This window comes from Poecilia formosa, unplaced genomic scaffold, assembly GCF_000485575.1.
Source record: "Poecilia formosa unplaced genomic scaffold, Poecilia_formosa-5.1.2 Scaffold89, whole genome shotgun sequence".
Classification (NCBI taxonomy): Eukaryota; Metazoa; Chordata; class Actinopteri; order Cyprinodontiformes; family Poeciliidae; genus Poecilia; species Poecilia formosa.
In genome coordinates this window covers 1,200,676-1,227,887 of record NW_006800028.1, presented here as the reverse complement: position 1 = coordinate 1,227,887, position 27,212 = coordinate 1,200,676, and the positions used below count along the sequence as shown (strand labels likewise).

At 39.8% G+C, this 27,212-nt stretch overlaps 3 protein-coding genes across 4 annotated transcripts in view; 2 read left to right on the top strand and 1 right to left on the bottom strand.

The window, feature by feature from the left end:
* lzts3b (leucine zipper, putative tumor suppressor family member 3b) overlaps window positions 1-27,212 on the bottom strand; it is an 85,885-nt gene that overhangs the window by 46,130 nt on the left and 12,543 nt on the right. The window lies entirely within an intron of this gene.
* Window positions 1,596-12,389, top strand: LOC103141788 (zinc finger protein 366-like). 2 transcript variants are annotated; one of them, XM_007557564.2, is made up of 8 exons: window positions 1,596-1,701; window positions 2,572-2,729; window positions 5,579-6,598; window positions 6,909-7,076; window positions 7,744-7,894; window positions 8,830-9,021; window positions 10,522-10,696; window positions 10,777-12,389. In XM_007557564.2, the coding sequence occupies exons 3-8, from the start codon at window positions 5,586-5,588 to the stop codon at window positions 11,346-11,348; spliced, it is 2,271 nt and encodes a 756-aa protein (XP_007557626.1). In that variant the 5' UTR covers window positions 1,596-1,701; window positions 2,572-2,729; window positions 5,579-5,585; the 3' UTR covers window positions 11,349-12,389. The 2 variants fall into 2 exon arrangements, with proteins under 2 accessions (XP_007557626.1, XP_007557627.1); XM_007557565.2 differs by having other exon boundaries at window positions 1,608-1,701; window positions 2,519-2,729.
* Window positions 16,998-23,519, top strand: LOC103141790 (28S ribosomal protein S27, mitochondrial-like). The gene is made up of 11 exons (XM_007557566.2): window positions 16,998-17,128; window positions 17,310-17,387; window positions 18,162-18,232; window positions 18,332-18,390; window positions 18,832-18,946; window positions 19,339-19,417; window positions 19,562-19,677; window positions 19,773-19,875; window positions 20,004-20,146; window positions 21,936-22,094; window positions 23,128-23,519. The coding sequence occupies exons 1-11, from the start codon at window positions 17,041-17,043 to the stop codon at window positions 23,371-23,373; spliced, it is 1,257 nt and encodes a 418-aa protein (XP_007557628.1). The 5' UTR covers window positions 16,998-17,040; the 3' UTR covers window positions 23,374-23,519.

The following is a 27,212-nucleotide window of genomic DNA, read 5'->3' as shown; positions in this document are numbered from 1 at the left end:
TTGGATGCAGAGATGAATCGTCACAGTGGGAGGACAGGGTCAAAGGGCCAGGTCGTCGTGCTTACGTCTCTTTTGGCGAAGTTCATTACTGAAGGTCTTGTGGAGCGTGACCGTGCATGTTAGAGATGAGAAAGACCATCAGAGAGGTCAAGATGAGCATGCAGGGTTGAAATTATTCTAATTATTAAAGATCACACGGACTGTAGAACGTTGATCTGCAATTATTAGAAGACAGTTTGAGTTTTGGGTTTATTCTTAAGATTTTTTGACATATTTTGGAGGGCTGTCAAGAAAGAGTGAACTTACAGGTGATCAGAGGAGGTCTGTGGTCAAAACTGAACGCTAAGTGGCCGCGTTTGGCTCGGCGGCCATGTTCTCCTTGAAGCAATGCAACACTGATGATGACAAATCGTCCCACTACTAAAAATGTCCTCCATTCTTCTTTAAGTCCTTAATTCTTCAGAGGAATTGAGGCACACATTGTTCAGGATCTGAGGTTAATTGCTTTTATGAGCTAATTAACACACTTAATGACCAGCCACAACCCGCAGAAGGCAGCTACATCTCAACAATGATATGAGCTCAATTAGTGCACCTTTCTGCAGAAGCCACCTCGTTTCAACTAACTTTTGTTCCAGGTGTAAGTTTGTTAGAAACGAATATGTGGAACAACTCACAGTTTCACTTGCCTCCTACTGGCTGCGAGTTGTTTACCTGGACAAGGTAAAGGAACAACCTTCCCTCCATCTATGCTGATGGGAATGTGACAGTTTTGTGCAAACATTTACAACACAAAAGGCCTTTGAAATTCACTTTTGTTGAGTAAAGCTTCCATCTTTAATATTACTTTGTTTTTTTTTTTTGTTTTTTATTACAAATTACAGTAAAAAAAACAACAACTTTGCATTTCTATTTATTTTACTTTACTCCCTGTAAATAAAATACAGTGAAAAAAACAAACTTTATAAATCACGTAATTGGTAAATGTGGTTCATATGAGTGTGATTAATCTCCCATCATCTTCATGGAAGAGAAGCAGGAAGAACAGCCGTATAAATTTTGTTTGAAGTTCACTAGAAGCCATGTGTGGGCCGTAGGACGCCCATTAGACCAAAATGCATCTGTAAGTCGCTACATGCATGTGTAGAACCTTGAGCACACCATTCCCCTGATGAAACACGGTGGTGGTGGCAGCATGCTGTGGCCATGCTTTCTTTCAGCTGTCACAGGGAAGCTAGACAGAGTTGGTGGGGATCTGAATGAATATAAACACTGAAATGTTAAAGGCTGCAAAACATCAGGATTTAAAGACCTTTAGTTTCATCTGTGTTTCTGGAGTTGATGGTTTCTTCATTATTTACTTAGATCTGGTCTTAGTTCATTCATCTATGTGTGTTAACTTCGGTGCATTAGAGTTGGGTTCCTTAAGTTTTTCCTTTCATCTGGTTTCCTGTGTCTTAGTTTTGTTTCTTTCTCCTTTTCTTCAGCCTCCCAGCTGTTTTTCATCTCCTCATTTCCTCTGCCTGCTCTCCCTCCCTCCCAGCTGCTGCTACTCGCCTTTGATTGCTCCTTTGTCACGGCCACCTTTCCTTCAGTACTTAAGCTCTTCAGTTTGCGTTAATCCTCACTGGTTCTTCTGTTGATCTTTGTGACTTACTCCATGCCTTGCGCCGTCTGTCCAGCCATTTCTACCTGCTATTTGTAAGTTTTCGCAGTAGTTTCACTAAATATGTCTTCCATGACAACTCCAAGTGTCTGTCTACCTGTCATGCCACAAAACACAAAAGACTGAGGGAGAGGGAGAGGTTCACTGTCCAGCAGGACGATGACCCTAATCATACAATCAGATCTATGATGGAATAGTTTCAAAGCTCAAGTCCAGTTTCTTGGTGGTATTATGCTGCAACTTTTGGATGCATTTCTTCCACAATCAAGTCAAATAAATACTTCTTTTCAGGCCTCAGAGACAAATGACTTGATGATGAGGGATATGCATCCACAAGCCCCAGAATGGTGGGTGTCCAGCAATGCACCCTGGTTAAAAATAAAAAACAAAAACATTCAGTTGTTAGAATGGCCTGGTCAAAGTCCAGGCTGAAATCTGTGGCAACATTTAAAAATTGCTTTTCACACGGTTATCCATGTGATCTGAGCTTTTGTGATGTGGGAAAACATGTTGAAGGGGTATGAATACTTTTGCAAGGCACTGAATTTCACTGCAAACTAAATCATCTTGCATTTCCTTAAAATAGACTGATAGTAAAAAAGAACGTAAAAAATGACACCAGTGGAAAGATTCAGTCCATCATTGCATGCCAATTCACAACTCTTAACAATTCAAATTGTGTTGTTTGTTTGTGCAACATCAACTCTCCTCCTCAAGTTCCTCCAAAAACCTGTGCAAATCCCTATTTCATAGAGAAATGGAGATGTCTATCTAGTGTTTCCTTATTTTTCTGCAGGAAGGCACTAGGCTTGTTGACTTCCTCTCCCCTCCCTTCCTTCCTTCTCTCCGAAGGTACTCATCTGAAAAATGAGAACAAAGTGATTGTTCCTGTTCTCTTTCTTAAGTCACTTCAAATGCTATCCGTGGACGGGCGGCTCATTGTCAGGAGAGCTGCGGAGCGAGCGAGAGGAAGAGAACTCAGGCTCAGGTACAACAGCAACAAGAGCAGCAGCGGCAGCACTTCAGCCAAAAGCATCACAGAGAGAGGGGGAGAAAAACGCTGGTAAGTTGCACGCAGGCTTCCCTGCAGCCTGACAGGACACACTGGCATGGCACAGACTGGCACATGAGGAGGGGCTTCACTTTTAATGGATTGTTTGGGATGAGTGTGGCAAACAGGCAGGGGTCTGTGCTCACAGCGACTCAAGCAGCAGCAGGAGGAGTGAGGAGGACAGAGTCCAGGAGAGAGAATTCAACTTCAGAGACAGAAAACAATGAAAACTTTGATTTTCGTTTCCGGCAGCTCGAAAACCTGAAAAGTGACAGAATAATATTTTTGATCAAACTTGCACCCTGCATTAGGAATATTATTTTTTAACACATCTGCACTTTTTTTGTTTTGTTGAATTGCAATTTCTCTGTGTCCCCGCATCAGGAATATTCAAATTGTTATAAAGGTCTGCAGAGAGGAGAAATCATTTCATAATTACAAAATGTATTCTAAACTGTGCTGTTGTTGACCAAACACTGAATAACAATTGTAGATTATAAATGCTGAACTGTTTATCTAATATCTCAAAAAGGTCACATTCTACCACTGTAAACGGCTCACCTTTAACTATTATGTTAGAATAATAGTTAGTTTCCAGCTTATTCTCACGAATAAGTTGGAAGTGATTACCAGGAATAGAAGGATGATGTTATGAACGACATTGTTTAGAACTGTTTTGAATGCCATGCAGAAGTGAGATGGTTCCCCTTTGACTTTAGTTATCGTTTTCGTCCATCGTCTACAAAATCACACTAAGAGACGGCCGTGAAGATGCCATCTACATCACTGTTGTTATTGTTAGTTACTTGAGTCAGAAAGCCAATTTTAACATGGTGAGAAGTTAGAAAAGTGGACAGTTCTTCTGCGAGTGCAAAAATAAAGCGAAGAGATGAACAGAGCACAGAGAAAAGAGATGGAGAAGCGAAAAGTCTGCAGGAGGTAGAGGTGAACATTTCTCAGAGAACTTCCCGATTTCAGACGAGGAGGAGACCTGTGAGAAAGAAAGAAGTGAAAGGTTTCAGGTTGAACACCGAAAGATGTGGGTGTCGGCGCCGCTCCGTACCCTTTTCAATCTTTACTTTATAAAAATGCTTCAGAGGAACTGCTCCCCATCTTCAACTGAAACCAGAAGCATGGTCAGAAGATGAGCTTTTATAAACTGTTCCTCTTAATGATGCGTCTGGGGGTAAAAATAAGCATTGATCGAAAGTAGATCTGCTTAATAACTGTACTTTGTATATTTTAAAACTATTAGCTGCTCTTTTTTTGATGCTGATTCTGCAGATCCGTCTCTGATTTGGATCTATTACATGTCACACCTCTGATTCACTTTACTTGTTTAAATATCATTCAAAATATAAACTTTAAAAAGTCAGATTTCGGTTTCCTCATGTCTTGCTAAATTGTCCACACTCCTTTAACTCTCTCTCTTTTTTGTTTTGTCACAAACTTCAGTGTACTGCCTTTTGTTAGGGAACATTAGAAACCAAACATGATGCTTCAAACATGAAGACCAAGGTACACAGCAGACAGGTCAGGAATTAAACAGTGGCGAAGTTTGAATTACATTTAGATTAGAAACAGATATCCTGAGCTTTGAACACCTCTCAGATGAACACAACTGGGAACCTACAGAGACATGGCAATAAATCTAAACTGACACTCTGAGCAAGGATAGCATTAATAAGCATGTAAAAGACTCTTTGTAACTCTGGAGGAGCTGCAAAGATCAGGTAAGAGAACCTTTTAAGATCAGACGCAAATGTAGGAGAGTGAGAAGAGAAAAGTTACTCTTGCAAAGAATGTCATAAGATTTCCTAGATAAGTGGGACAAGGTTTGCCAATCAGATGAGTGAAACTGTTTTTTTAACCAAAAAAATAATCATCCTGAACTTGACAACCTCACAGTGAAACATGGTGATGAGTGGGACATTTCAAGAGGAATGAATAGTTTTCAATGCACTGTAAGAGGACATGTATTCTGTAAAATCAGCTTGGCTAATATAAGAAAACATGAGCTTTTTAAATTAAGTATTCATAGGTTTTAGACCAGAGCAAAAACATGTAGTGCAGACTTCCTCTGAAATCTGCAAGCAGACTGATGAACATCAGTGCCTAACACTGGGGTTTCCAAACGTCACATGGACTAAAATCAAGTCAAAAGGAATTCTGGGCCCTAAAATACATCTTACAGCAACTCCAACAATAAACTAAGCATGCAACAATTTAATTCAACAAATGAAGTGGTCGATTTGTTGCTGGGAAGGATTTAGAAATCATTTTAAATCCAAAACTTACTGCAGGTTTGCCTTGATAAAAGTAACTTTGCAGATTTTCTAGGTATCAATTGGGGGGGAAATAACAGAACACAACTGTTGAGAACGAGAATCTCAATCGATGAATCATAATTTGTATTGACACATGGAGCATAAAATCAGCCAAGAAAAGCATTCAGACTTTACTTATTTTATTAACTTTCTAGGTATCAATTGGGGGGGAAATAACAGAACACAACCTAATGAATTCTGATCAATAAAATCTTGTTTGGATAATGCTTGCTGTATTTAGCCAAGTTTATTAAATTAACTAAAAGCTGATTTTTGGTGCAGCAAAGTTTACTTTTGAGTAAACTTCACAGGTTCTTGCAAGAGAAGGCAAAAAACACAATTACTTTTTGTGTTCTGGCCAGTATGTTCTATTGTAAGATGATTTTACTTTGTGATAATTTTGTCCTGATTAAAAATAGAAAGTCCACATCAAATAACCTTTGACTTTGGGGTCAAATTTGTATCCCTCCCCATAATGGCCCCCCACACTTTGGACACCTCAGGTCTAACAGCTGCTTGTTCTGTTTTCTGTAGAATAACGATGGAGAAAGACACTGTGAACTTCTCACCAGGTGAAAGTCCGTCTCAAGGAGACAGGCTTAGACAAGCACCTCAGCGGGGTTTCTACTTGGGTCCAGCCCCTCTTTATATTAAGCCCCCAAGATTCTCTTTACCCAGTTACCCCACCATCGATCCCTACAGCGCTCTCACCACGCCGGCGTTCTTCCCCGTGCCCGGCCTCGGTTACGTTCCCAAAGAAGGATTCCCAAAAAAGAAGAGGCTTCATCTCAAAGCGGGCGCCCAGGGGGAAGAGTCGCCTGATGGACAACAGGAGGAGGCAGAACAGAGCAGGAGCAAGAAGAAGCTGGACATCTCTCATGTCCCCTTCTCGCTTCCACCTCGCTCCATTTCCTCCATGCCCTCTCGACCAATACCTGGGATGATTGAGCTGAATAGGCTGCAGCTTCACAGCAGATCAGCAGGTTTGAGTCTCCCTGTGCAGGTGAAGCAGGAGCCTCCCAGTCCATCCTCTCTTTGGCCTTCCTCACCTCTCCATCTCCTCCACCCGCCTTACTTCCCTCCTCTTTCTCACGGCCCTTTCCCGTACCCCTTCTTCATGCCTGGGCCCGTCATGCACATCCCACCCGGTCCCTTCTACCCCAGAGAGGACCCCCGCTCCAGCAAGGCCCCACGTGACGAAGCTCCCCGCGGTGAGACCACCAACGCCGAGAAGGCGGGTCTCAACGTCCATGTAGATGACAGCTACTATGTGGACGTCGGCAGCGACCAGAAGAGATGGAAGTGCCGGATGTGTGAGAAATCCTACACGTCCAAGTACAACTTGGTCACGCACATCTTGGGCCACAACGGGATCAAGCCGCACGGCTGTCACCTCTGTGGGAAGCTGTTCAAGCAGCTCAGCCACCTGCACACACACCTCCTCACACACCAGGGCATGAGGCCTCACAAGTGCCAGGTGTGCCACAAAGCTTTCACCCAGACGAGCCACCTGAAGAGACACATGATGCAGCACAGCGACGTGAAGCCATACAGGTAGACATCTGGAAAATGGCTTAGTTCACCTCAAATAAGACAAAACTAACTTACAAGTAACTTTTCAGCAAGATATTGGAGTTTGTTTTAAGTAACTTAATATTGATGAAAAAGTACTAGTGTTAAACTCCTGCCCTATATCTTGCTGAAAAGTTACTTGTAAGTTAGTTTTGTCTTATTTCAAGGTATTTAAACTAGAAACTAAACCAAAATTATTTGGTAATATTTTGTGCCTTTGTAGTGCAGGTAAAATTCAGCTCTTTATTGCCACTCTGCTGTCACTTTAACGTCCATTTTCTAACTCCTGCAGCTGCAGTGTGTGTGGCAGAGGCTTCGCTTATCCCAGCGAGCTTCGCGCCCACGAGCTGAAGCACGAAAAAGGGCAGGAGAATGTGTGTGTGGAGTGTGGTCTGGACTTCCCCACCCTGGCCCAGCTCAAGAGACACCTCACAGTTCATCGAGGTCCCACCTTGTACAGGTGAGTACAAAATCCTTCCAAAAGATATTTATGATGTTGCCTGGTTTAAAAAAAAAAAAAAAAAAAAAAAAAAGGTCCAGGGAAAAAAAAAAAAAAAAAAAAAAGGCCCTTCGTAGATGGCGTCACTAGACTCTTGGCTATGGAGAAACACTTAAGTTTTGGATCTTACGCAATTAACATTTGGCGGTGACGTTATGCAGCTTACCGGAAATGGTCTTTGCTGTGTCGACCAGTGGGGGCAGCATTAAATGCTTACAGCGTTTAGCCTGCTGGAAATTTATTAGAACAAGTCTTCGCTGGAAGCGGCCGTCCTCCACTACAAAGAGAGAAATGCCGAGTTGAACGAGGCGGCTGCTAATTTTACTTCAGTGTTTGGAAGCGTGACCAACACAAACTGAACGGATTTGTTCACTTCCTCCGCTGCTATTGCTAAAACTACAAGCTTATTGGGGGGTGGGGGGAGGACTTCCCCATGAAGGAAGAACGGAATTTTAAAACAGGGCAGAAAATTGACGTCATTGTTCACAACTTCGTCTTCTGTTCCCTGATTGGCCCGGTTGAAATTCTAACGGAGGAATAAAAATCAAAAGTGAGAATAACGTAGGAAGACATGCATTTCTTCGTCCTTTCTGCACGGTTGAATAAAAACCATCTTCGGTTCCTGCAGGTGCACAGAGTGCCAGAAAACGTTCCAGTACCCGAGTCAGCTTCAGAACCACATGATGAAACACAAGGACATCAGACCGTACATCTGCAGCGAGTGTGGGATGGAGTTCATCCAGTCGCACCACCTGAAGCAGCACACCCTCACTCACAAAGTAGGTTCAAAAGGAAGGGAATGCAAAACAGAAACCAATATATTTGAGAGAAGAGGTGGCTGAAATGCACATTTTAAGCTTCAGCAAATCCAAGTATGATTTATAACTTTACAGATGATTAAAGGAAAATGGAAGCATTTTTCTCACGCTTATTTGTTTTGAAATTAAACCCAATACTTCCTCCTTGTGAACTGTTTATTTTAAAACGACGCATTACAATAAAAGAAAAATATCTTTATTATTCATGCCAATAAACATAAGGGAAATTCCAGCAATTTAATTTCAGGTAAGAAAACATCCAGTAATGCATGAGTCAGTGCAATTTCTTCAACGTAAGATCAATACTTAAAACTTTAACAAGTATGTTTCACTCTTTAGCTGTTATTGATGCCAAGAATGTTTTACTTGAAGGGTTGCCATAAATTCATTACAACTTGCCTTTGCCATGCCATTATAAAAACACAGTGTTTGCTGCATATTTAATGTTTTTTACTTTAAATGTTGAATAAACGCCGTGTATTCAAATATTTTGCACTGCGCAGTGCAAAATATTTATACATTAAACACCATAGAGCTAGGGTATCAAACTCATCAAAATCGCAAATGTCCTCAAAGGGGCAGTTGTTCCAGAATGTGTTGGTAACATTAACAAATTGTTTAAGATATTGATAAACACCCGTCTCTGCATTTTATGAGTGCTTCTTGAAATTAAATCAACCTGTCGCATTGAATTTGGCAGTACACAAATAAAACTGCTCTGATTTGATTGATGATATTGAATCATCTTGAAAGCTCCATTTGTGTGACCAGATTTGGCCCCTGGGCCTCGAGTTTATGACACATGTGATGTTGAGTTTCTGTCCAGAGCTCGACATTTTCTAAGCTAAATTTAAACTACAGATTTATCTTTCACCTCTCGTGTTCTTGCTCTTTAGGGGGTGAAGGAGCACAAGTGTCGCATCTGCGGCCGCGAGTTCACACTGTTGGCCAACATGAAGCGCCACGTCCTCATCCACACCAACATACGGGCCTACCAGTGCCACATGTGCTTCAAGAGCTTCGTCCAGAAGCAGACTCTCAAGGCTCACATGATCGTCCACTCGGACATCAAGCCCTATAAATGCAAGGTTGGTCAAATGTTGGTCTGAGGTGGAGATATTTGGATTTATATTTGTATACTCCTGTAACTTTTCTTTTGTGCACGAAAACGTAGTCATGGGGTCTTGACAAACTAAATGCAGAAAAGGGATACAGAGGATTTTATTAATGTGCCAAGTGATAACTCACATTTGTGTGGAAAAGGTGAATTGTTTTGCATGCACAATACTAAACTAAATGGATTTTTCTAGTTTTGCCCTGCAAGGTAAAGGTAATCGAGGGTCCAGATTTATTGTAAGGATAAACCATTCCAACCAATCTGAGGTGTTCCCTGCTGTCAAAGAAAGTTCCTTCTTTTCTGGAGTGACCTATGTGTTATAAGCGCTGAGACGATGACCAGATAGCAGAGAGGCTCATGGGAGTGGGAGCCTCCTCGTCCATAGGAAGGATATAGCGGTGCAAACCGCCTTTCTAACAATGGCCCCCCCAGCCTCCCCAGAGAACAGGCCCCACAAATAGATTTCATCTCGCTTTCTCTGCTGCTCGAGGGAGCTTCCTGTTTTCTCACGGTCCTCTTGGACAGTTTACAGTCCCTCTCTCCTCCTGAAGGAAAGGACCACCCTAATAAAAAAGAATGCAGAGGAAGGACAGCGCAGGAGTTGCCCTTCCCTGTTCTCCTCCTGGCCCTGTCTCAGGGTTGCTTCCTCTCTCCTTCTGCCTCTAGCGCTTTCTGTTTTTCTTGTGCGAGTGCGTGTTTGCGTGTGTGTGTGTGTTAGAAGTGAGAGAGGGAGGGTGAAGACTGAGAGGAAAACAGAAAAACAAGGATAGAGGGAGGAAGAAAGGGTGTGTGTCCTATTGTCTGCACATTCATTCATGATTACGTGTTGCTTTGCTATTCTGTGATTAACAGAGAGGAAAAGTCTGAGATTAGCTTTGAGATGCTGCAGAGGAATACATTTGCTGAAGTTATATCGAAGTACAGTTTCATGATTTCATTTTTCTTTTTCTTTTTATGGCAAATAAATGTTAGTTTTGTGCATTTAATCCAACTTCCATTAAAAATATTCTGTAAAGTTTTGCTGCTGCAGGCAAATCTTAACATCCACTAAAGTGTAGGACCTTAAATATTAACCTACTTGCAGTTTATCATAAGATGAAATAATAGTTTCCCAGTTCAAGCTGGCATAAACATAATACCATTACAATCAGGAGGGAAGGATAAAGAAATATTGCATATTTGATAAGTCTAAATGTTAGAATAACATCTAACATGTCCATGAATTAGCTTAACCTTAAATTTCTAGAATGCAAAATGAAATTTCTAACTCTATTTTTTTGTTACACTTGTGGACACAATCATTGTTGATGTTGAATACAGTAAATCCTTTACAATTGAGCGATATTGGAAGGAAAGAACGTGACAAGCATCCTGCAAAAGACGAAACTGGATTCAGAACAGCTAAAAGCAGCATTAGCATCTCGCTTGCTAATCAGAAACCTTACATCGTATGTAATTTCTTCTCTTTCAGCTTTGTGGGAAGGAATTTAACAGAATGCACAACCTAATGGGACACATGCATCTTCACTCGGACAGCAAACCCTTCAAATGCCTCTACTGCCCCAGCAAGTTCACTTTGAAGGGGAACCTCACCAGACACATGAAGGTTAAACACGGAGTCATGGACAGAGGGCTGGACGAAAGATGTAAGTAGGAAAACACTGCAAGGATTTAACATTTTCGTCAGTAAAAGTCGCTAAACGTTTTAACATGTCCTTGATCTTAGTGTTTCGTCAAAGAGGACGCCTCTGCCTGAACAGCTCCATGGGCCTCATCTCCCACTATAGCCAAGAGGAACCGTTCGACCTCTCCCAGAAAGCTCCAGGCATGCCCAGCCTCCGTCTCTCACAGTCTGACGGCGAAAGCATCCCAGGAAGCTCCTGTCAGGAGGAGGATGAGGAGAGTTTGTACAGAAGGAGCCAGTACAGTCCAGAGGTGGATCAGCAAGAGCCCCCAGGCGCGGACCAGTACATTTCTGACCTGAAGGAGGGAGAGGACGGTCGGGCTGATGAACTTCGAACTGGCAAGATGCCGAAACTAAAGAAGTACCTGGATAGTTCAGAGGACGAGTCTTTGGAAGGAGAGAAAAAATCACAAGGTCAATTTGGTAACACACGCCGCCTCCTGCAGTCGGAATCCTCTGATGAATCTGATGAAGAGGTGGATGAGCAGGGATACGCTGAAAGAGTCCGCTCCGAGTCATTTGACTATGACTCGATTTCAGAAGACGAGCGTGAGGAAAGCAAACAGCCGCTGGATGGTAGTTATGAAGGCATCGACGTAACAGAGGAAAACTGAAAGAGAGTTGATAGAGCACACAAAAGAAATTACAAGTTAAATCACGAATTGGAGAGTGAGAAAATTTTGTCAATGGCAAAAGTGAGCAAAAGTGTCTCTATTAGTAGCCATACAAAGACATTAAATATTTATTTTGTCTGACATTAAATTGGACAAAACCTTTCCTACTTTAGGTCAGATACAATTTTACAAATGGTTTCTATGTGCCTGAAATAGCAAGATTCCTTATATATTTTATCACTTTCTTTCAAATTGACATACATCAATATCATAATTCATTTAAACAACTGGAGAAAAAGATCAAATGAAGGTGCCATGGCACCATAAGATCTTGAGATAGAAATCCACAACATTTGAATTGGTTTAAGTTACAGCTGTGAAATCAACATCGCAAACACACCAATTCATTTGTGACATAAATTAATAAATGGAATAAAATTTAAAAAGGAGACATTCGGAAGAAAACTGTGGACGATTTCAAGATGCCCAACAGTGTTCATCTGTTTAAAAATAAAGTAATGGGAATGTCCAGAAAGAGGTCAGAGATTATGATTTTGTGTTTGATCTTCAATTGTATTTTTAATTCTAACATATTGTGTTCATACGCAGATCAGAAAATACACATGGATGCTTAAAGCTGTGAATTGCTACCAGTATCAGACATTGGGAATATATTCTGATTTATAAATGAGAATTAATTTGTAAATATAATGAAAGATTTATTTAATGTGCTATTTTTTACAAATCAATTTGCAATGTTCACATAATTTTGCTTTAACTGTGACTGAATTGTTACTTGGCATGTTTGAAGACAGTTTTTGTGGGAGATCATGCGAAAACCAAACTGTAATCAGGTTCCAACAGCACAAATTTGACTTGTGTAATAAACTGTGATTTAGTTTCTTTAGTGTCTAAATTTTGAATCTGTATGATTTAATAAGATTATTGTTCTCATCTGCTGTGTGGGTTTTCTGTCCTACTGCTGTTAAATTGTAGCAATAACATGTTTCTACTGAATAAACACAAAATAAAATTCTCTTATTTTATTTTTTTCGGAGTAATTTTAAAGATGGCGTTAGATTTTCATCCTGTCTGACCGACAAGTTCTTCACCAAACATTAGATGGTTGCTGCAAGTTTCAAAAAGCTTGCATTGCTCCCTCTGCTTCTCTTTCAAAGCAGAGGAAGAGGAAGAGAAAACACCTATCCCCTTCTGTCTTTTAGGTTGTGATCAAACAGTGACGGACACAGTGGGTGTCCCAGACAAAAGCTTTGTGTCTGTGCGACTCAGAGTAAAGCATTGTTACTCCTCATTGCAGAAGAATCTACTAAAACTAAAATTACTGCTTTTTCTAAAGATTGGTGCCTGAACAATGGTTTCCATGCTAAATAACACATGACTGTGCAGAACAGCTCACGGGGTCATGTGTGAGCCTTCCTGCATTAGAAAGCAATAAATGCAACCTAGTGTTTGTGTTGTTTCACGCAACAGCGCCCATCACTCGTTTCCACCTCACGCTATCGTGCCAGTTCAGGTAAACGCAGTCATTTCTTGTTAGGTGAAATGCAGAACAGCAGCTTCTCCATTTCTGCCCAGCCACGACCACCGTGTCCCAGAGGGCGAAACTGCAAACAGTTTGAGGAAGTTCTCACATCCTCCTCCTCTTTCCTTTCCTCACCTACACGTTTCAATCCCAGCCCCTGGCTTTGAGAAAAAAAGCCACAAACGGTGCATATCTGTCGTCAACAGTCAGCTCCTCTCAAAGGAATCTCATTGTCTCGTGTGTGTAACCAGTTCCAGCTTGGAGGTTTGAGGAAAGGTAGATTTTTACATGGTGTTGCCGTCAGTAGGATGCTTTTTCATGAACTGAAACTTAGGAGAGAATGAGAAGTCAAAGAATATGCAGAAATGCACTGCAGGTAGAGGTTTTTCTTCAGAAAAAGAACACACTGCAACAAAGTGGAGGGATTCTGTAGCACAGATAGAGAAAGAGGTTTTTACCCAAGTAAAAACTTTTGCTTCTTACTTTTACTTCAGTAAAAGTATACTGATGTAGCACTAGTCTTACTTAAATAACCTTTTTGAACACTACCCACCTATGATCATCACAAACAATTTGGATGTTGTGTAAAAGTGCAGTATTTCTTACCAGTCATCTCAAAAAGTGAAACGGTCATTTTATAGGAATTCATTTCAAAAAGCGAAATATTTCCAGCTTTCATTTTTTGCAGTTTTGATAATTATGTCCTACAGGTAAAGAAACCCCAACATTTAGTGTCTCAGAAAATTAGAATGTCACATTGACTCAATTAATATGTTTTAAGCACAAAAGTATTTACATTTCTGTGCACTCGATACTTGGTTAGGGCTCCTCTTGAATGAATTACTGCATCAATGCGGTGTGGTATGGAGCCAATCAGCTTGTGGTGGAAGCCCAGGTTGCTTGGATACCTGCCTTCAAGTCACCTGAGAGGGTTAAAGGTCAGGGGAGTTTGCTGGCCCGTCAATAAGAGGAATACATGGCCACTGAACCAGCTTTTAGTACCTTTGGCAGTGTGAGCAGGTGCCAGGTCCTGCTGGGAAAATAAAATCAGCATCTCCGTACAGCTTGTCAGTAGAAGGAAATATGAAGTGCTCCAGAATTTCCTGGTAGACGGCTGCATTGTCTGTGGACTTCAGAAAACACAGTGGATCCAAACCAGCAGATGGCATGGATATAAAACCGAAATAATTTAAAGAAATACATAAAGATCAAAAGGCTAACAAAAAAGTAATAAGTGTGGGTGTTTTGGGGGAAACCTCATATGTAAGCATGATGAGTTAAGAACATTTATGAATTGTCACCTTTCGTAAAAGTTCCTACTACTGCTACCTCTAATTGAGTATTTTCTTGAGCTGAAGAAAAGTCTTTGTATCCCTAAGCCATCTAGACCCAGAGGGAGCAAAAGCAGACTGCCAGAGGAGCAATGTGTGTCACCTAGCCGACAGAAAAGAGAAAGAAATGACAGCTAGGTGATCAGAGGAAAATTCTTTAAAGTCCTCTGGGAGGCTGAATATAGCAATACGGGGTGAGAGGTTCGTGTTTCCAGATAGTACTTTAGGCATGCTATTGCAGGAAACCCGCCAAAACACTGTACCAGTAGGCAGGTATGAACTATATGAGTGAGGTGTCACGATGAGGTGTATCACCAGGAATCAACTATGCTGTTACAGATTTGTGAGAGAGAGCTGATCATTGTAGAACATTCTAGAAAACTATAACTGAACAAGCAGGAAGCAAATTGAGCTAGTATGGATAGTTTGGTGGCAAATTTCCAACCAGTCGTTTTGCAGGGTGAACCTCAGGTCACCTTTGAAGTTGTTTTGAGATTAGATATACGTGGAGAACTGGAGAGAAGTGACCTATTCGAAATTAAAGGGGCTCTATTGTGTAAATTTGACTGTTTTGAGCTTTACATCATGTTATATCATAATTCCCTCATCAAAAACAGACATGGAGTGTTGCCTTGATTCTTTTATGCCTGTTTGAGAAATCTCTTAAATCTTGCGTGTCAGCCATTGGGGGTGGATAAATTCTTGCTCTCACCAAGCCCCACCTTTTCCACGGAGCTCCTCCTCAGAGCTGCAGTCTCCAGCCAAGCTTCCGCCTCACAGAGCTTCCTTCCCCCACTCAGCTCCTCCAGACTAGCGGCAGCAGCAATTAGTAAATACCTGGTGGAACTACATCTGCTGACCTCATCCTACAAACTACTTCTCAGTGCAACACTCCTCAGAGCAATTTTAAAGGCTTAAATGAGAAACGTTGCTGTGATGACATGCTGAAGGCAGAATGTTGGAAAGAGCAGGAGCTTTTTAAAGAGACACAAGTGTTGAATTGTGAAGTGAAGTTTATTTTACATCATGATTGATGTATATAACATTTTATGACAACTCAAGGATACCATAGTTACTTGATTGTGCTATAAAATGGCACTATGTGCCTGGAAAATACATAATACAGCCCCTTAAACAACTTTGCCGGCTTCTTACCTTCTATAGATATACATTTAGTGTATTACATGTGATTATACATAACGGTCTTCTGTCTGATATTACCCTGCTTCAGTAAAAGTTATTAAGTAGTTTGTAGACTGCAGTACAGCATTTCTGTGCCTTACTTGTTTCATTCCACTGAAAGCCAGTCCACCTGAGCGACAGGTGTTATTATAGAAACCAGTAGCTCTGCATATTATTGAAGCTGAGCCAAGCTTCAAGAAAACATAAAGCCACACACCGACATGCCAGCTACTGCAGTCTGTCGGGTGCCATTGTGTACCGACACGTGTCAAACAATGCACTTTTTAAGTCACGTTGCCTTTTCCTCACCTAAGTGCACTCATACCATTCTGCACCGTGTATGTGGTGTGAAAAAAGGAAGCAGAGAGAGGTATTGAAAATAAATACTTCTGAATTTTTTTGTTTACTGGAACACAGAGGTAAATGGGAAGGTTTCTGGGTGATGGACAAAAGAAAACAAGTCTGAAGCAGGTTTTCACTGAAATAAACAAAACAAAATAGTTCTAAGATTGGAGCTTAATCGTAGCCGTATATCTCTAACAACATGGTGAGCTCTGACAGAGTGCATTTCAGGTACAAGCTTCCTGTTTTGCTCATCAGCAAGAAATCCACATGATGCTAAAATGTCTTCCATGTTTTGTTTATTAAAACCGTCCACACCCCAGTCTCAACCTGTCACCGTGTTTGACCCACAGCCAGTGGGTTTACTGTAATAATATTTAAAGGCTTTCCTGCTGGGGTATTTATGGAGATCAAAAACATTGGCACAATAACAGACAGGTGATAGGTCAGCAACACAGATATTCACAGGACATATGAAGGATTTTACCACACTCAGTTTTTGCACAGTTGCAGCTTTTAGTCATTAAGAAATTATAAGCCTGATACAGAGTAGCTGAAAACTGGGCTTACAATATTTTAAATACATAGTTGCAGAAAGGCTCTGGGCAGAATGCCAGCTGATATGCTATAGTTCAAGATCGCCCTCTACTGACAACTTTCTGTGTTTTCTTTAACAGTTTAAACAGCTTTGTCAATCAAATCAAATTAAAAACTTCACTCCAGCAGTGAAAGTGCTTTATAAAAACAAAACAAAAAAAAAAGACCAATTAATTGATGAAACTTATTTTTGCATTAAAATGCTTCAAAATGGTGAACAAATGGCGATTTGGTTGTAAGTTTGGGAATATTTTTGGTTTGAATAATAAATAAAACCCATTAGAAAATAATTTTATGATTCAGAAGTTATGCTTTAATGACAAGCTTTACAGTAACATTAATATTAGAAGTTTTAGTGCAGTGAGTTTTCAAGATTGGTGAAAGTGTAGATGATTATGTCAAGATGCCAGTCTGATGCTACTTACTTTGTTGACAATCCCTACTAACGTCTCTGTCTCTATTGTAGAAAGTCTTTTACTTTTTATTACTTTGAGTGTACATGGTCATTTTTTGTAAAGATCTACTATATTAATATGGAAATGTTGTGTTTTTGTTTTTATTATTATTATTATTATTATTATTATTATTGCATTAGCCTTTTTGATTATTTCCTATATATATATATTTTAGAAACTAGCACCTAATTTTGGTGTGACCCTTGTCGGACATATCAAATCTCCCTCTGCCTCGGTTGAAAATGGTACAGTCCAAAATGGCGGCCTCCGTGTTGAAGCAGTGTGTAACTGCAGCCGTCAAAGTTAAAGCTTTATCGCCTTCTTTTACAGGTAAACGTTGTTTGTTGTCTGGTGCAATTAAATTGCATAATCGTAAGAATGTTTATGTCTGGGTTTGATATGTTTTTACTTAATATTTTAGAGCCACGTATGACGAATTTAAGCAGGAGAAGCTGAATGTCACCTGTATTTTTGCTAACATGTGTTTAATCTGGTGGATATGCCTTCACAGCCAGTCGATGGTTGCTGTCAGCAGCTTACACGGACACCAAGCTGTGGGAGGAAAGCGAGAAGGACCCCCAGAACCTGGGTAAAGTTCACACATTTCAGCTCATTAAAGACTTCACCTGAAAACTCGGTTCACATCAGTATTACAGGATTTTAGCTGTCAGCTATTCCATATAGAAAGGCACTCTGTTGCTCTGAAAACACCTAAAATTGTGGCTTTTATGTAAATATGTGTGAGAGACCGTTTAGTCTCCCACGCAGGATAAGTAGGAGGACTATTGCATGATTGCTCTTTATTTAAAACGACTATCTCTCTGCAAAAACATCTATACACGTTTGGTCTATGTAAAACCAAACGTGTACAGATTAATAAAAATATGAAAATAAAAGTTATTTAGTAGCTATGCAGCAATCGAAATAGTTGTATGTCTAAACAGCCTTTGAAATAATACAAATGCCATTATTGCAATGACATTCAGTGGACACCGGGTGGCACTGCAGCCCAGTGCTGTATTGATAACCTAATATAGTGTTTATTAAACCACACTGCCCTGCATGTTTATGTCGATTCTCTGCTTCTGAACTGTAGCCAATCAGATGACCAGAAGTCTGTTAATTAGAAGTCTATTAATCAGACATCAATTGAGAGCAGGTGTGCTGAATCAGGGAAACACAGAGTAGCAAAAACAATTTTTTCCCAGCTCTCTGGGTTGTGTTTGAGAAAAAAATAAAATAAAAAAAATAAATCAATTTATCTCATAGCTTTTTCACAATTTACCACCACACCTGATAATGAAGCCAAATACATTTTAGATCATCAATCATGTTGTATATTTTTCTGCTCATTGCTTGACAGCTATGCTGGCCAACCTGATGGACAGAACGTACGACCGAAACTTCCCTGTCAGCTCTCTGACCATCTCACGGGTGAGCTGCATCTAATTGCATCTAAACAAACAATTCCCCTCAAATTGTTTTGTTTATTTTTATGGTAACACAAGATGCTCACCATCTTTTCTCTTTCAGTTTGTTGACAACATATCATCCAGAGAGGAAGTTGATCAGGCAGAGTACTACCTCTACAAGTACGAGAAACCGTTTTCCTTCTCCTGCTTCATCATATCTGCTGCTTCCTTGTTTTTTTTGTTTTTTTTTTCCTCGTACCAACTTCTGTGTTTTTCTTGGATTGAATCGTCTGTTTAGCTTGCCTGTTTGGTTTATATTCAGTCACATGGTCCTCTTTGTTCGGGGCATCTCCAGACCTTTCCTGTTTACTCCTTCCTCTGGAATTTGCTCCCATTCATGTGATTACTCAATTTAGCATGTTTGCCAATCAGACTCTTGCTCAGGGAACATTTATTTTCAATATGGGGTGGGAAATAAAACTTATTTTCTACTTTATCTCTGCTTGATGTCATAGTTGATAATCAAAAGTTGCTGAATCTGACTCGTTACTATTTCTCTCTTCTTCTTTTTTTGTATGTGTGTGTCTATTTATATTTTTTGTTTATTTTCCATTTCCCAAGGTTTCGCCACAGTCCAAACTGTTGGTACTTGCGAGATTGGACTGTTCACACCTGGATCAGACAGTGTCTGAAATACGGAGCCAGAGATAAGGCCCTCCACACTCTCAAAAACAAGGTACAAACAGGATTATGTATAAGCCCCTGGAAAACTGTACTGATGAATATTTTGAATGTCAGTGATGCTCATGGTAATAATCAGAGGTAATATGAGTAAACCAGGTGCATGTAATTCAGGTTGTTTGACCTTTTCCAGTCCAGCACATATTTTGTGTATGAATGTTGCTGTTGTGTTGGATTAACATGACCTGCAACCATTGTCACATCTTTATTTGTGTTAAACATGTGTTTTATGATACTCTCATGCCATTATATAGCCATTGTTGCTCATTAAAGCTAAATTACTACTTTATTTGTACCTAAGCATGTCAGGTAACTTATCTTAAAGTCAGTGCAACAGCACTTTAAACGTTTACATGTTCTACTAATATTTTCTAAATATTTATGCAGACCCAGTATGGAATATTTCCAGATGACTTCACCTTTAACCTCCTGCTGGATTCCTACATTAAGGATGGAGACTTTAAAAGTAAGGCAGAATCCACATTTTAAAGTTTTTAGGTGTGCTTTTTTTTTAAAAAAATAGGCTGTGATCAGATTTAGTTTCACCAGGAAAACTCTTTCATACGGAAATGTGATAAATAAAATAGCCATTTTTGTCTGCTTTGTGCAGGTGCATGCTCTGTGGTGGAAGAGCTGATGCTCCAAGAGGCTTTTGACCTTCCCTCCACACAGATCCTGTCTCTGAATGCTCTGGGATGTTTTCTTGCAACCAAACCTCAACTCTCTGTGTGTGATGACTTGACTTGTAATATTTCCAGCATGTTTGGTTTGACATCACAGGCGATAAACATTTAAAATGTCTTGTTCATATTTGTGCTCAGGTGTCAGAGGAGCGAGCTTTGGGGGCGTCGCTCCTCATCTGTGGTCTAAAGCAAGACAACACTGTCGGCTTCAGTGCTCAGCTGCTTGGCAATGCTCTCCTCGGTGTGTATTTGACTGTTTTTTATTTCGCTTTTCTGCCTTCAGTTCTTCATTGGTGCTGTGATTGGTTCATGCAGAACTCTTTCATTATCAGCTTGTCTGACTAATTTTTCCTTTTCCTTCTCATCCAGGCAAGGTGGAGATGTTGAAGGGGATACACGCCGTATTTAAAGGCATGCCTCTGTCGTGGGTTAGAGGGTATCTGGGACGAGCGCTGGCTGTGATGGAGAGAGTTTCTGCAGCATCTGGTGACATAAGGTTGTCTAAAGACACAGTAAGTATGTAGAAATTCACACATTTATTTTGTTGTGAAAATGTTTCAACAAAGCATCGACAAAGAAACAAACTTCCTGCTAAGACGATCAACTTTGTCTTTGATTATACATTTCCTAAAATGTAACTTGTGCAGGAAGAAGTCATCTCAAAACTACTAACTATTGTGACAGTAATAAAAATACAAATAATAAAAATAAAAATAAAAATTACAATATAACTTTATAAAACTTTAACCTCCTTAATTTGAGCAAAGTCAAGAAGTAGGAGAAAATTCAGCCCTCATTTATAAAAGTATAGAAATTAAAAATGTCACTTCCCTGCTAAGCACGGTGGTGGAGTCGTGATGATTGTTGCTCCTTTTGCCACCCGAGGATAAATGGTAAATGGACTCAAAATGCTTTTCCAATCATTTTGACCAATCAAACCGCTTTCCACTAGAGTCATATTCACCCAGTCACACTCACCAACGCACACACATTTATACACCAATACAAAACGACTATTCGTTTTGTCGGTAAGTCGATGTTAAGCATCAGCAAGACAAATATCCCAAATCTATCAGCAAATCCACAACAAAAGAAGTGAACTGATATTTTTTAATGGTCCATTAGAGTAGACATGTTTTGTTTGCAGAAAGACAAACAGGGATTTCAGGATGTGATAGTTGGACGGTTTTCTGAGCCAAGATCAGACACTGAAAAATATTTTTAGAGCTTAAAATCATGTTAAGCTATACCCATACATATAAATGCCAATCTAAATTTAAATTTATTTAGCACTAAAAATATTACTGGGATTATAAGGAAAAACCACCTGGATCTGGTAATGTCTAGAATGTATAACTAATCAAATTAAGGTCCATCTGTTATTGATTTAATTAAGTAAAAATAAATACAAAAACTAATAGAAATGTATCACTAATTCTATTCTATGCTACAGAAAAAAGATCCTAAGTAGAAAATTTTAATTCAAATGATCAAAGCTGATTAAAGATTTAGGTTTTCTCTCAGGAGTTTAAAGAAAACGCCTTCAGCCTAATTTAAAATAAGTTGCTTGGCAAAGATTAACATAAAAAAATCTAGATTTATTTTATTTCAGCAGTCTATTAATTCTTCAAACAAATAACATAAAGGCAGAGAAACAAAAACATAAAAAAAATAACTTCTGCCACCCTTATCTGTCTTCTGGGATGTTGATACCAAACATATTTCAGAGTTACTGGTTTAAATCCAAGCGATTAAAACCACTTCAGCACTGTGTTACACAGAGCAGACAGCCTGCTGTTTATCCCCAGACAGGTTTCAGCTGCTGAGGTCAAAGCCACAAGCCGTCATATTATTTATTCACGTCTGCACTGCCAGTTGTGCTGCGTCTAATCTGCCCGGCGCTGCCCAGTTCAATAATCTGGCTTTGTCTGTGTTTAATGAGATTTTTAAAAGAGCCTGGAGCGCAGAAGGTGTCAAAGAATCACCGCAACAGGAACCAAATAGAGTGTGTGTGACGGAGGCACGGCAGTAATGTTGACTGAGAAGATAATGCAGCGAGACGGGGAGGACGTGCTGCAGCTCACGTTCTGCTGACCGCTTCCTCAGGCCACACTAACTTAGCCTTTCTCTGAGATTAAGAAGCCAGCCGATGAGTAATTCTTGGCCTTTTTGCGTCATCGCGGGTCTGTCCAGTTTAGCAATGTCCTTCTCAAAAACAGATTTATTTGGGTAGAATTTTTTTATTTCTAGTCTAGCAGTTTTAGGACATGATAAAACATTTAGACGTATTATCTTTGTTAGCTCGACTGTGTGAGCGACGTGCTGCTGGACCTGTCCGCTGCCTCAGACAGCTCTGGAGACGAGGAGTCCGACGGAGAGGAAAGTAAGAAGGAGGAAGCCGTAGATGAAGAGGATGAAGCTGAGAAGGCTAACCTTCCTCACTATGTCAGCAGATTCAAGGTGGGTGTTGTGTGCTGCTTTTGTTTGTCGCTGCTGCCGAATTTACATGAGCCTTCCTCGCAGAGTGCAGGCCAGCAAACACCATTTCCTGTTATGTCTCTGTTTGTGACTCAGATTTTCTTGAGAAAACTAAGTAACCAAAGCACAGCGGCCCCTTGTGAGGACTTATTTTTGTTGTTTTTCGCAAATTATTTACATAAAATTGAATCATAAGCTCTTCTGATGTTGGTCTGCTTTGGAGAATTGTTTCCACGAGTATTTGGAGCTGTAAGAGAAATCCCCAGACCTCTCCTTCCCTAGTTATTCCTGCCAAATCTTCTCGGGACACTGAGGCGTTCCCAAACCAGCCTAAGATGTCATCTTTCTATCGTCCTGGATGCAAATCTGATGAGATGAAAGAGTGACGAGGCAAACAAGTTGGAGCTTTCTGTCAGCTTCCAGTAACTTCCAGAAGTATTTGCATTTTCTTGGAACAGTTTTATATTTTACTGCATTTCGGTGGGGTTTTGACATAAAGTAATGCCTAATTATGAAGAGGAAGGAAAATCTGATGTGGTGTTCAGTATATTTTTTTTGCATAAATACTTAACATCCAGAAGAACATTGCTCTATATGAGCAGAAATGTACAGCAAATACCTGAGGGTTTCAGTAGAAGGGGCAGAAGCACAAAAGCACGAATTCAGGAGTAATTTCTATTTTTAGAATAAAGTATCTGTCTAATGGCTCCTCTAATTGAGAAACACAGATGAACTCTGAAATAGTCGTACAGTCTGTGACAGGAGATCTCAAACCCAGTCCTCGTAGGCCGGCGCCCTGCAGCTTTTAGATACTTCGAACAGCTATTAAATCTAATTTTGATACTTTCTACTCAACCCAAGATAACTTTACTGGCAATATAGTTTGGAAAATGTTAACATTTATGATCTTTTTCTCTCTTTAAAGAGAGTTCAATCAGTCTGTTGCCATGGCAACGCCATTGTTTTTGCTGATCTGGCATTAAGCTGTTATTCTAACCATTGTTTTCCTCTCCAGGAGCTGAGCAGTCAGCTGGAGTCTCAGGGTAAAGTGGACCCCGCCTCTTTCCAAGCTTTAGTGGCCACAATGGCCCAGCAGAACCTGGCCTCTGCAGAGAAACCGGACATAGAACAGTACCAGAGCCGGCTGAAGGCCTGGGAGGCGGAGAAGAGGTTCCTGATCCAGAGGGAGAAGGAACAGAAGGAGAAAGCTGAGCAGGAGAAACGAGAGCGATTAGCCGCCCGGGCTGCAGCTCAAGCTTAGAGACTACGCAGATTAAATCAAATTATGTCCTCACTTTGGGATTTCATGTCAACCATACAATAATACTACCATCTGCATGTTACTCTTGTGTATATATGAGTTGTTTATGAATTTTAAAATAAATTTGGCTTGACTTTGTCACAGCAGAGTGTGTCTGTTTGGTAACTGAATGCAAACGAAAGGTAGGATGCCAATTTTGATCCATTATGGCCTTTCTTTGTTTTTCCACTTTTCCTCTTCTTTCTGCATCAGTCTCTGTTTTTTTCTCATCTACTTGGAGGTTTTCTCACAGAGGAGTTTAAAAGTGGTATTTACAGAGAAGAATTGGTTGATTTTTATCTCAAGAAAACCAAATTCTTTGCCTGGAAAGGAATGCACTTATAACCAGTAACCATACAAAGAAAAACATTGATTCCCACAATTTAGATTGCGATCTCTCCTGGAAAAGACAGAAAATTGTTCTGGATTTAACAAGGCAACATGAGCGTGCAGCTTCAGCTAATACACGAACAGAACCGGCCAAACTTAGATGTTTGGACTCAGTTAGGAGATAATGGACTTCAGGAGAAGAAAATGACGTCGTGGTGGTGCACACAATGAGTTCATTCCACATTATGTTGCCTCTATTCAGTATTCAGAGCATGGTCTTGGGAAACTGCTGGGTGGTATGCAGTCCTGGATGAATGAGAGGCGCAAAATACTGAGACAAGAACTATTGTGATTCAATGAATCTTTAATATGTTTGTGAGAAACATTTCCTCGTTGCTAGATTCTTGTTGAGGCAACCTGTAGGTATTAAAACATGAAGCTTTAACTTGCCTGGCTGCAGTCACCACAACAATCTCAAATCTGATCTGGAGTAATTTGATTTTAAATTCAGAGCACACTGATGTCATTTCAACAGGCAAGGACCTGGTTGCTGTTGGACCACTGAAACCCAGAAGAACCAATTTACTGAGTAGAGCGAACTGAAGTGACATAAACGAACCAGGAGATTTTTGCAGGATTTTCTGGATTTCAATTGTGCATTTGTTTATATAAAGTTTTTTTTTAGTGATTTCTTTGAGGTGCTAGCTCCATTGCATAATTGAACATTTACAACATCAGAAGTCCTGCCATCATTTTTGCAGGAGAAAAAAGAGTGAGCTGCAGATATTTGGGTTTATAATACAGACATACAGGCTTTAGATCCTCTATCTATCCAGTTAGTTTGTGAGCAAGACGCTTCCTGACCCTGTTCACCAAAATACGCCCACAGAGTTCTCTGAATTTAGCCACATAGCTAATATGGGAGGATTATCAGGCATTTCCTGTCAATAAGAAAACACTAGCAGTGTTCCTTATTGACACGTCTATAAGGACAGCTCTAGTGTCAATAAGGAAACATTAGAAGTTTCCAGGCAGCTACTGTTGGTGGAGGTACAGAAACATGTTGCTCCTGTATGGAAACTTGACAGATTGTGAACAAACATCCTGGTCTGAACTGTGATTGGATGGCCAAGAAAGCAAATGTCAGAAACCTGTCTGGTGAGTGCTACTGGTTACCCTCACAGTAACATTAAAATGTTTAAACATTTTGTGTCCTGTTTGAATGTTTATGGAGATCCTGGAGATGATCTAGTAGTAGTAATTTTGTGTGAGAAAACAGCAGACTTGATTTTAATGGCTTCCCACTTCATTAAATAAAAATTAATTGAACAGTAGGTATTTATGAACTATTATTTTTTAAGCAAACACATGCTTCTGATCTGAATGACTGTCAATGATTTTTTTTTCTGTTTTGTGCTGCAAATAAAACTGAAATCTAAGATCTGACCTGTTAAATGATTATTTATTAAACCTGTAAGAAACTCATTGTATGAGCAAAGCAGAAAACAAAACTTTGACCAAAAATAATGTAATTAAATAATCTGCAACTCTCCATTTCTACAGGGGAACAGTTTAGCTTTGTAGGAAAAGTCACAGACAGATTGATATTGGTGCTGCAAAATATTTTTGATGTTTTAGAAATGAAATATTGCATAATTGGTAAGTTATTCAATAACTTACTTACCAATTATGCAAACTATTGCATAATTGCAATAACTTGCATAATTGTATGGTTACTCTTCACGCTGCACAATGAAGAGTAACCATAAACTTTTTCTCTACTCTTCAGGCCAAATTAATTTTCATCTCCCAGGCGCCAAGTCAGCACCAAAATCCAATACATCGTAGAAAAGACGCTGAAAAGAACTAAAAGTCTAAAATTAGACATAAAACAGGAGTGAGAGCAATCATACAATAAACATAAACCAACACCAAAAATAAAGATCAGCAGTTCAAGTGGTGTCAGAGGCTGAGCAAAAAAAGATTAGTGATTTTAAAACAGAGATAAGAGTTACGTCTAACTTAGGTTCTTCCAGCTGAAAAGATCTGGTTCCCACTGATGCTTATCTGTCTCTTTTGTACACTGCAGAGCAGCTGATTGGCTGACCTTATGTATAAAATGGGAGGTTAATACTCCAATTATCCAATCAAATCTGTTCCCCTTAAAAGAAATCCTCATACATCCTTCTTTTTGCTTCTGCTTCTCTGGAGTATTTTTCTGTCTACGTGAGGTTCTACATCTGCCTCTCATGTCTCAGTGGGTGTTTAACCATCACCTGAGCTGCAGTCAGCCGAGAGCGGCATCGGGAAGTTTGACATTCACATTACTGGCACTGATGCGCACGGCATTTTAGGAGAGCCGGCTGTGTGTTTTGATGGATGGGATAAGGATGTTGGTTGAGATGTGTCAATATAACAGAATCTCAAATAGAAAATGCATTAGATGCCATCGGGCAACAGAACACCTCCTACTGTACAAACACTTTATCTCTACCAGGAAACCCGTTTTGTGGAATCAGGACACTTTAATTTTTGGAAACGTAGAAGGAAGTCAGCACATTCCCGTTTTTATCTTTGAGGCTTGTTATTACTGAACAGGATGTTCACCCAAAAATTCAGCAGTATTTCCTCTTTTTGCTTATTTTTAACCACACATCAAGTTTTTTTTTTTTATCTTTTTGAGGCTGTAGTTTTAATATGTTAATTAAAAAAACATATCTGTAATGATTTTTATGAGAACTTTACAGTTGAGTCAAAAGAATTCAAGTCCTGTTTTTGATTAACAGCTCTGACTTTTATCTGTTATTAGACCGAATGCAACTTTATCCTGTTTATTAAAGCAGATAACAAAATGCTGCCTGTAAAGTTGCTTTTTTTCCCCACCCCCGCACATTTTATCTTGGGAAAAATATCTGAGAAACTTTCATTTCTCACTCACCGTGCTTCACGTGTCACATTTTGATGAGATGAGTGAAGCCAAATGTTTAATTTAGCCATTTGTTTGGAGGCTACGCTTGACTTTTTATCTGGTCTGATGCTGGCAAATTGTTAACGTGGTGTAATAATAAGTTTATAGAGAAGCGTGTAGGTAATATTAAATTAGATTTATGAGCTGTCTGATCCATTCGCCTGCTGTTCCACCGTCAGCTAATAAGCACAACCTTTGCCGGTGGTTTTCTTATTGAGAATTAAACTGTAGCGGTCTTGATGTGTTCAGCTGGAGGGTCTTCATTCTGTGAAAATGACATTTATGCTTAAAAAGTCTTTTAATGTGACAATGTGTAAACGTTCAGCAGATTAAAGTTTATGTGATTTCAGGAAAAAACGCAGTTAGCATTCCTACAGTTTTATAGTTTTATTTTAGTTTTTCAGACAAACAAAATTTGTTTGGTAATTTATTTGAAGGGGGGTGAATAAGACTGTCATGACACTTTCATAAAAATGACATAACACCTGTCATGAACATGAAT

What these genes read in the sequence shown, in the direction of transcription:
- LOC103141788 (XM_007557564.2), top strand. Translation starts at nt 5,586, where the DNA reads ATGGAGAAAGACACTGTGAACTTCTCACCAGGTGAAAGTCCGTCTCAA. An exon ending in AGCGACGTGAAGCCATACAG is followed by an intron (nt 6,599 to 6,908) that starts GTAGACATCTGG and finishes TAACTCCTGCAG; the next exon opens with CTGCAGTGTGTGTGGCAGAG. An exon ending in AGCACACCCTCACTCACAAA is followed by an intron (nt 7,895 to 8,829) that starts GTAGGTTCAAAA and finishes CTTGCTCTTTAG; the next exon opens with GGGGTGAAGGAGCACAAGTG.
- LOC103141790 (XM_007557566.2), top strand. Translation starts at nt 17,041, where the DNA reads ATGGTACAGTCCAAAATGGCGGCCTCCGTGTTGAAGCAGTGTGTAACT. An exon ending in GCAGAGTACTACCTCTACAA is followed by an intron (nt 18,391 to 18,831) that starts GTACGAGAAACC and finishes CCATTTCCCAAG; the next exon opens with GTTTCGCCACAGTCCAAACT. An exon ending in ACTATGTCAGCAGATTCAAG is followed by an intron (nt 22,095 to 23,127) that starts GTGGGTGTTGTG and finishes TTTCCTCTCCAG; the next exon opens with GAGCTGAGCAGTCAGCTGGA.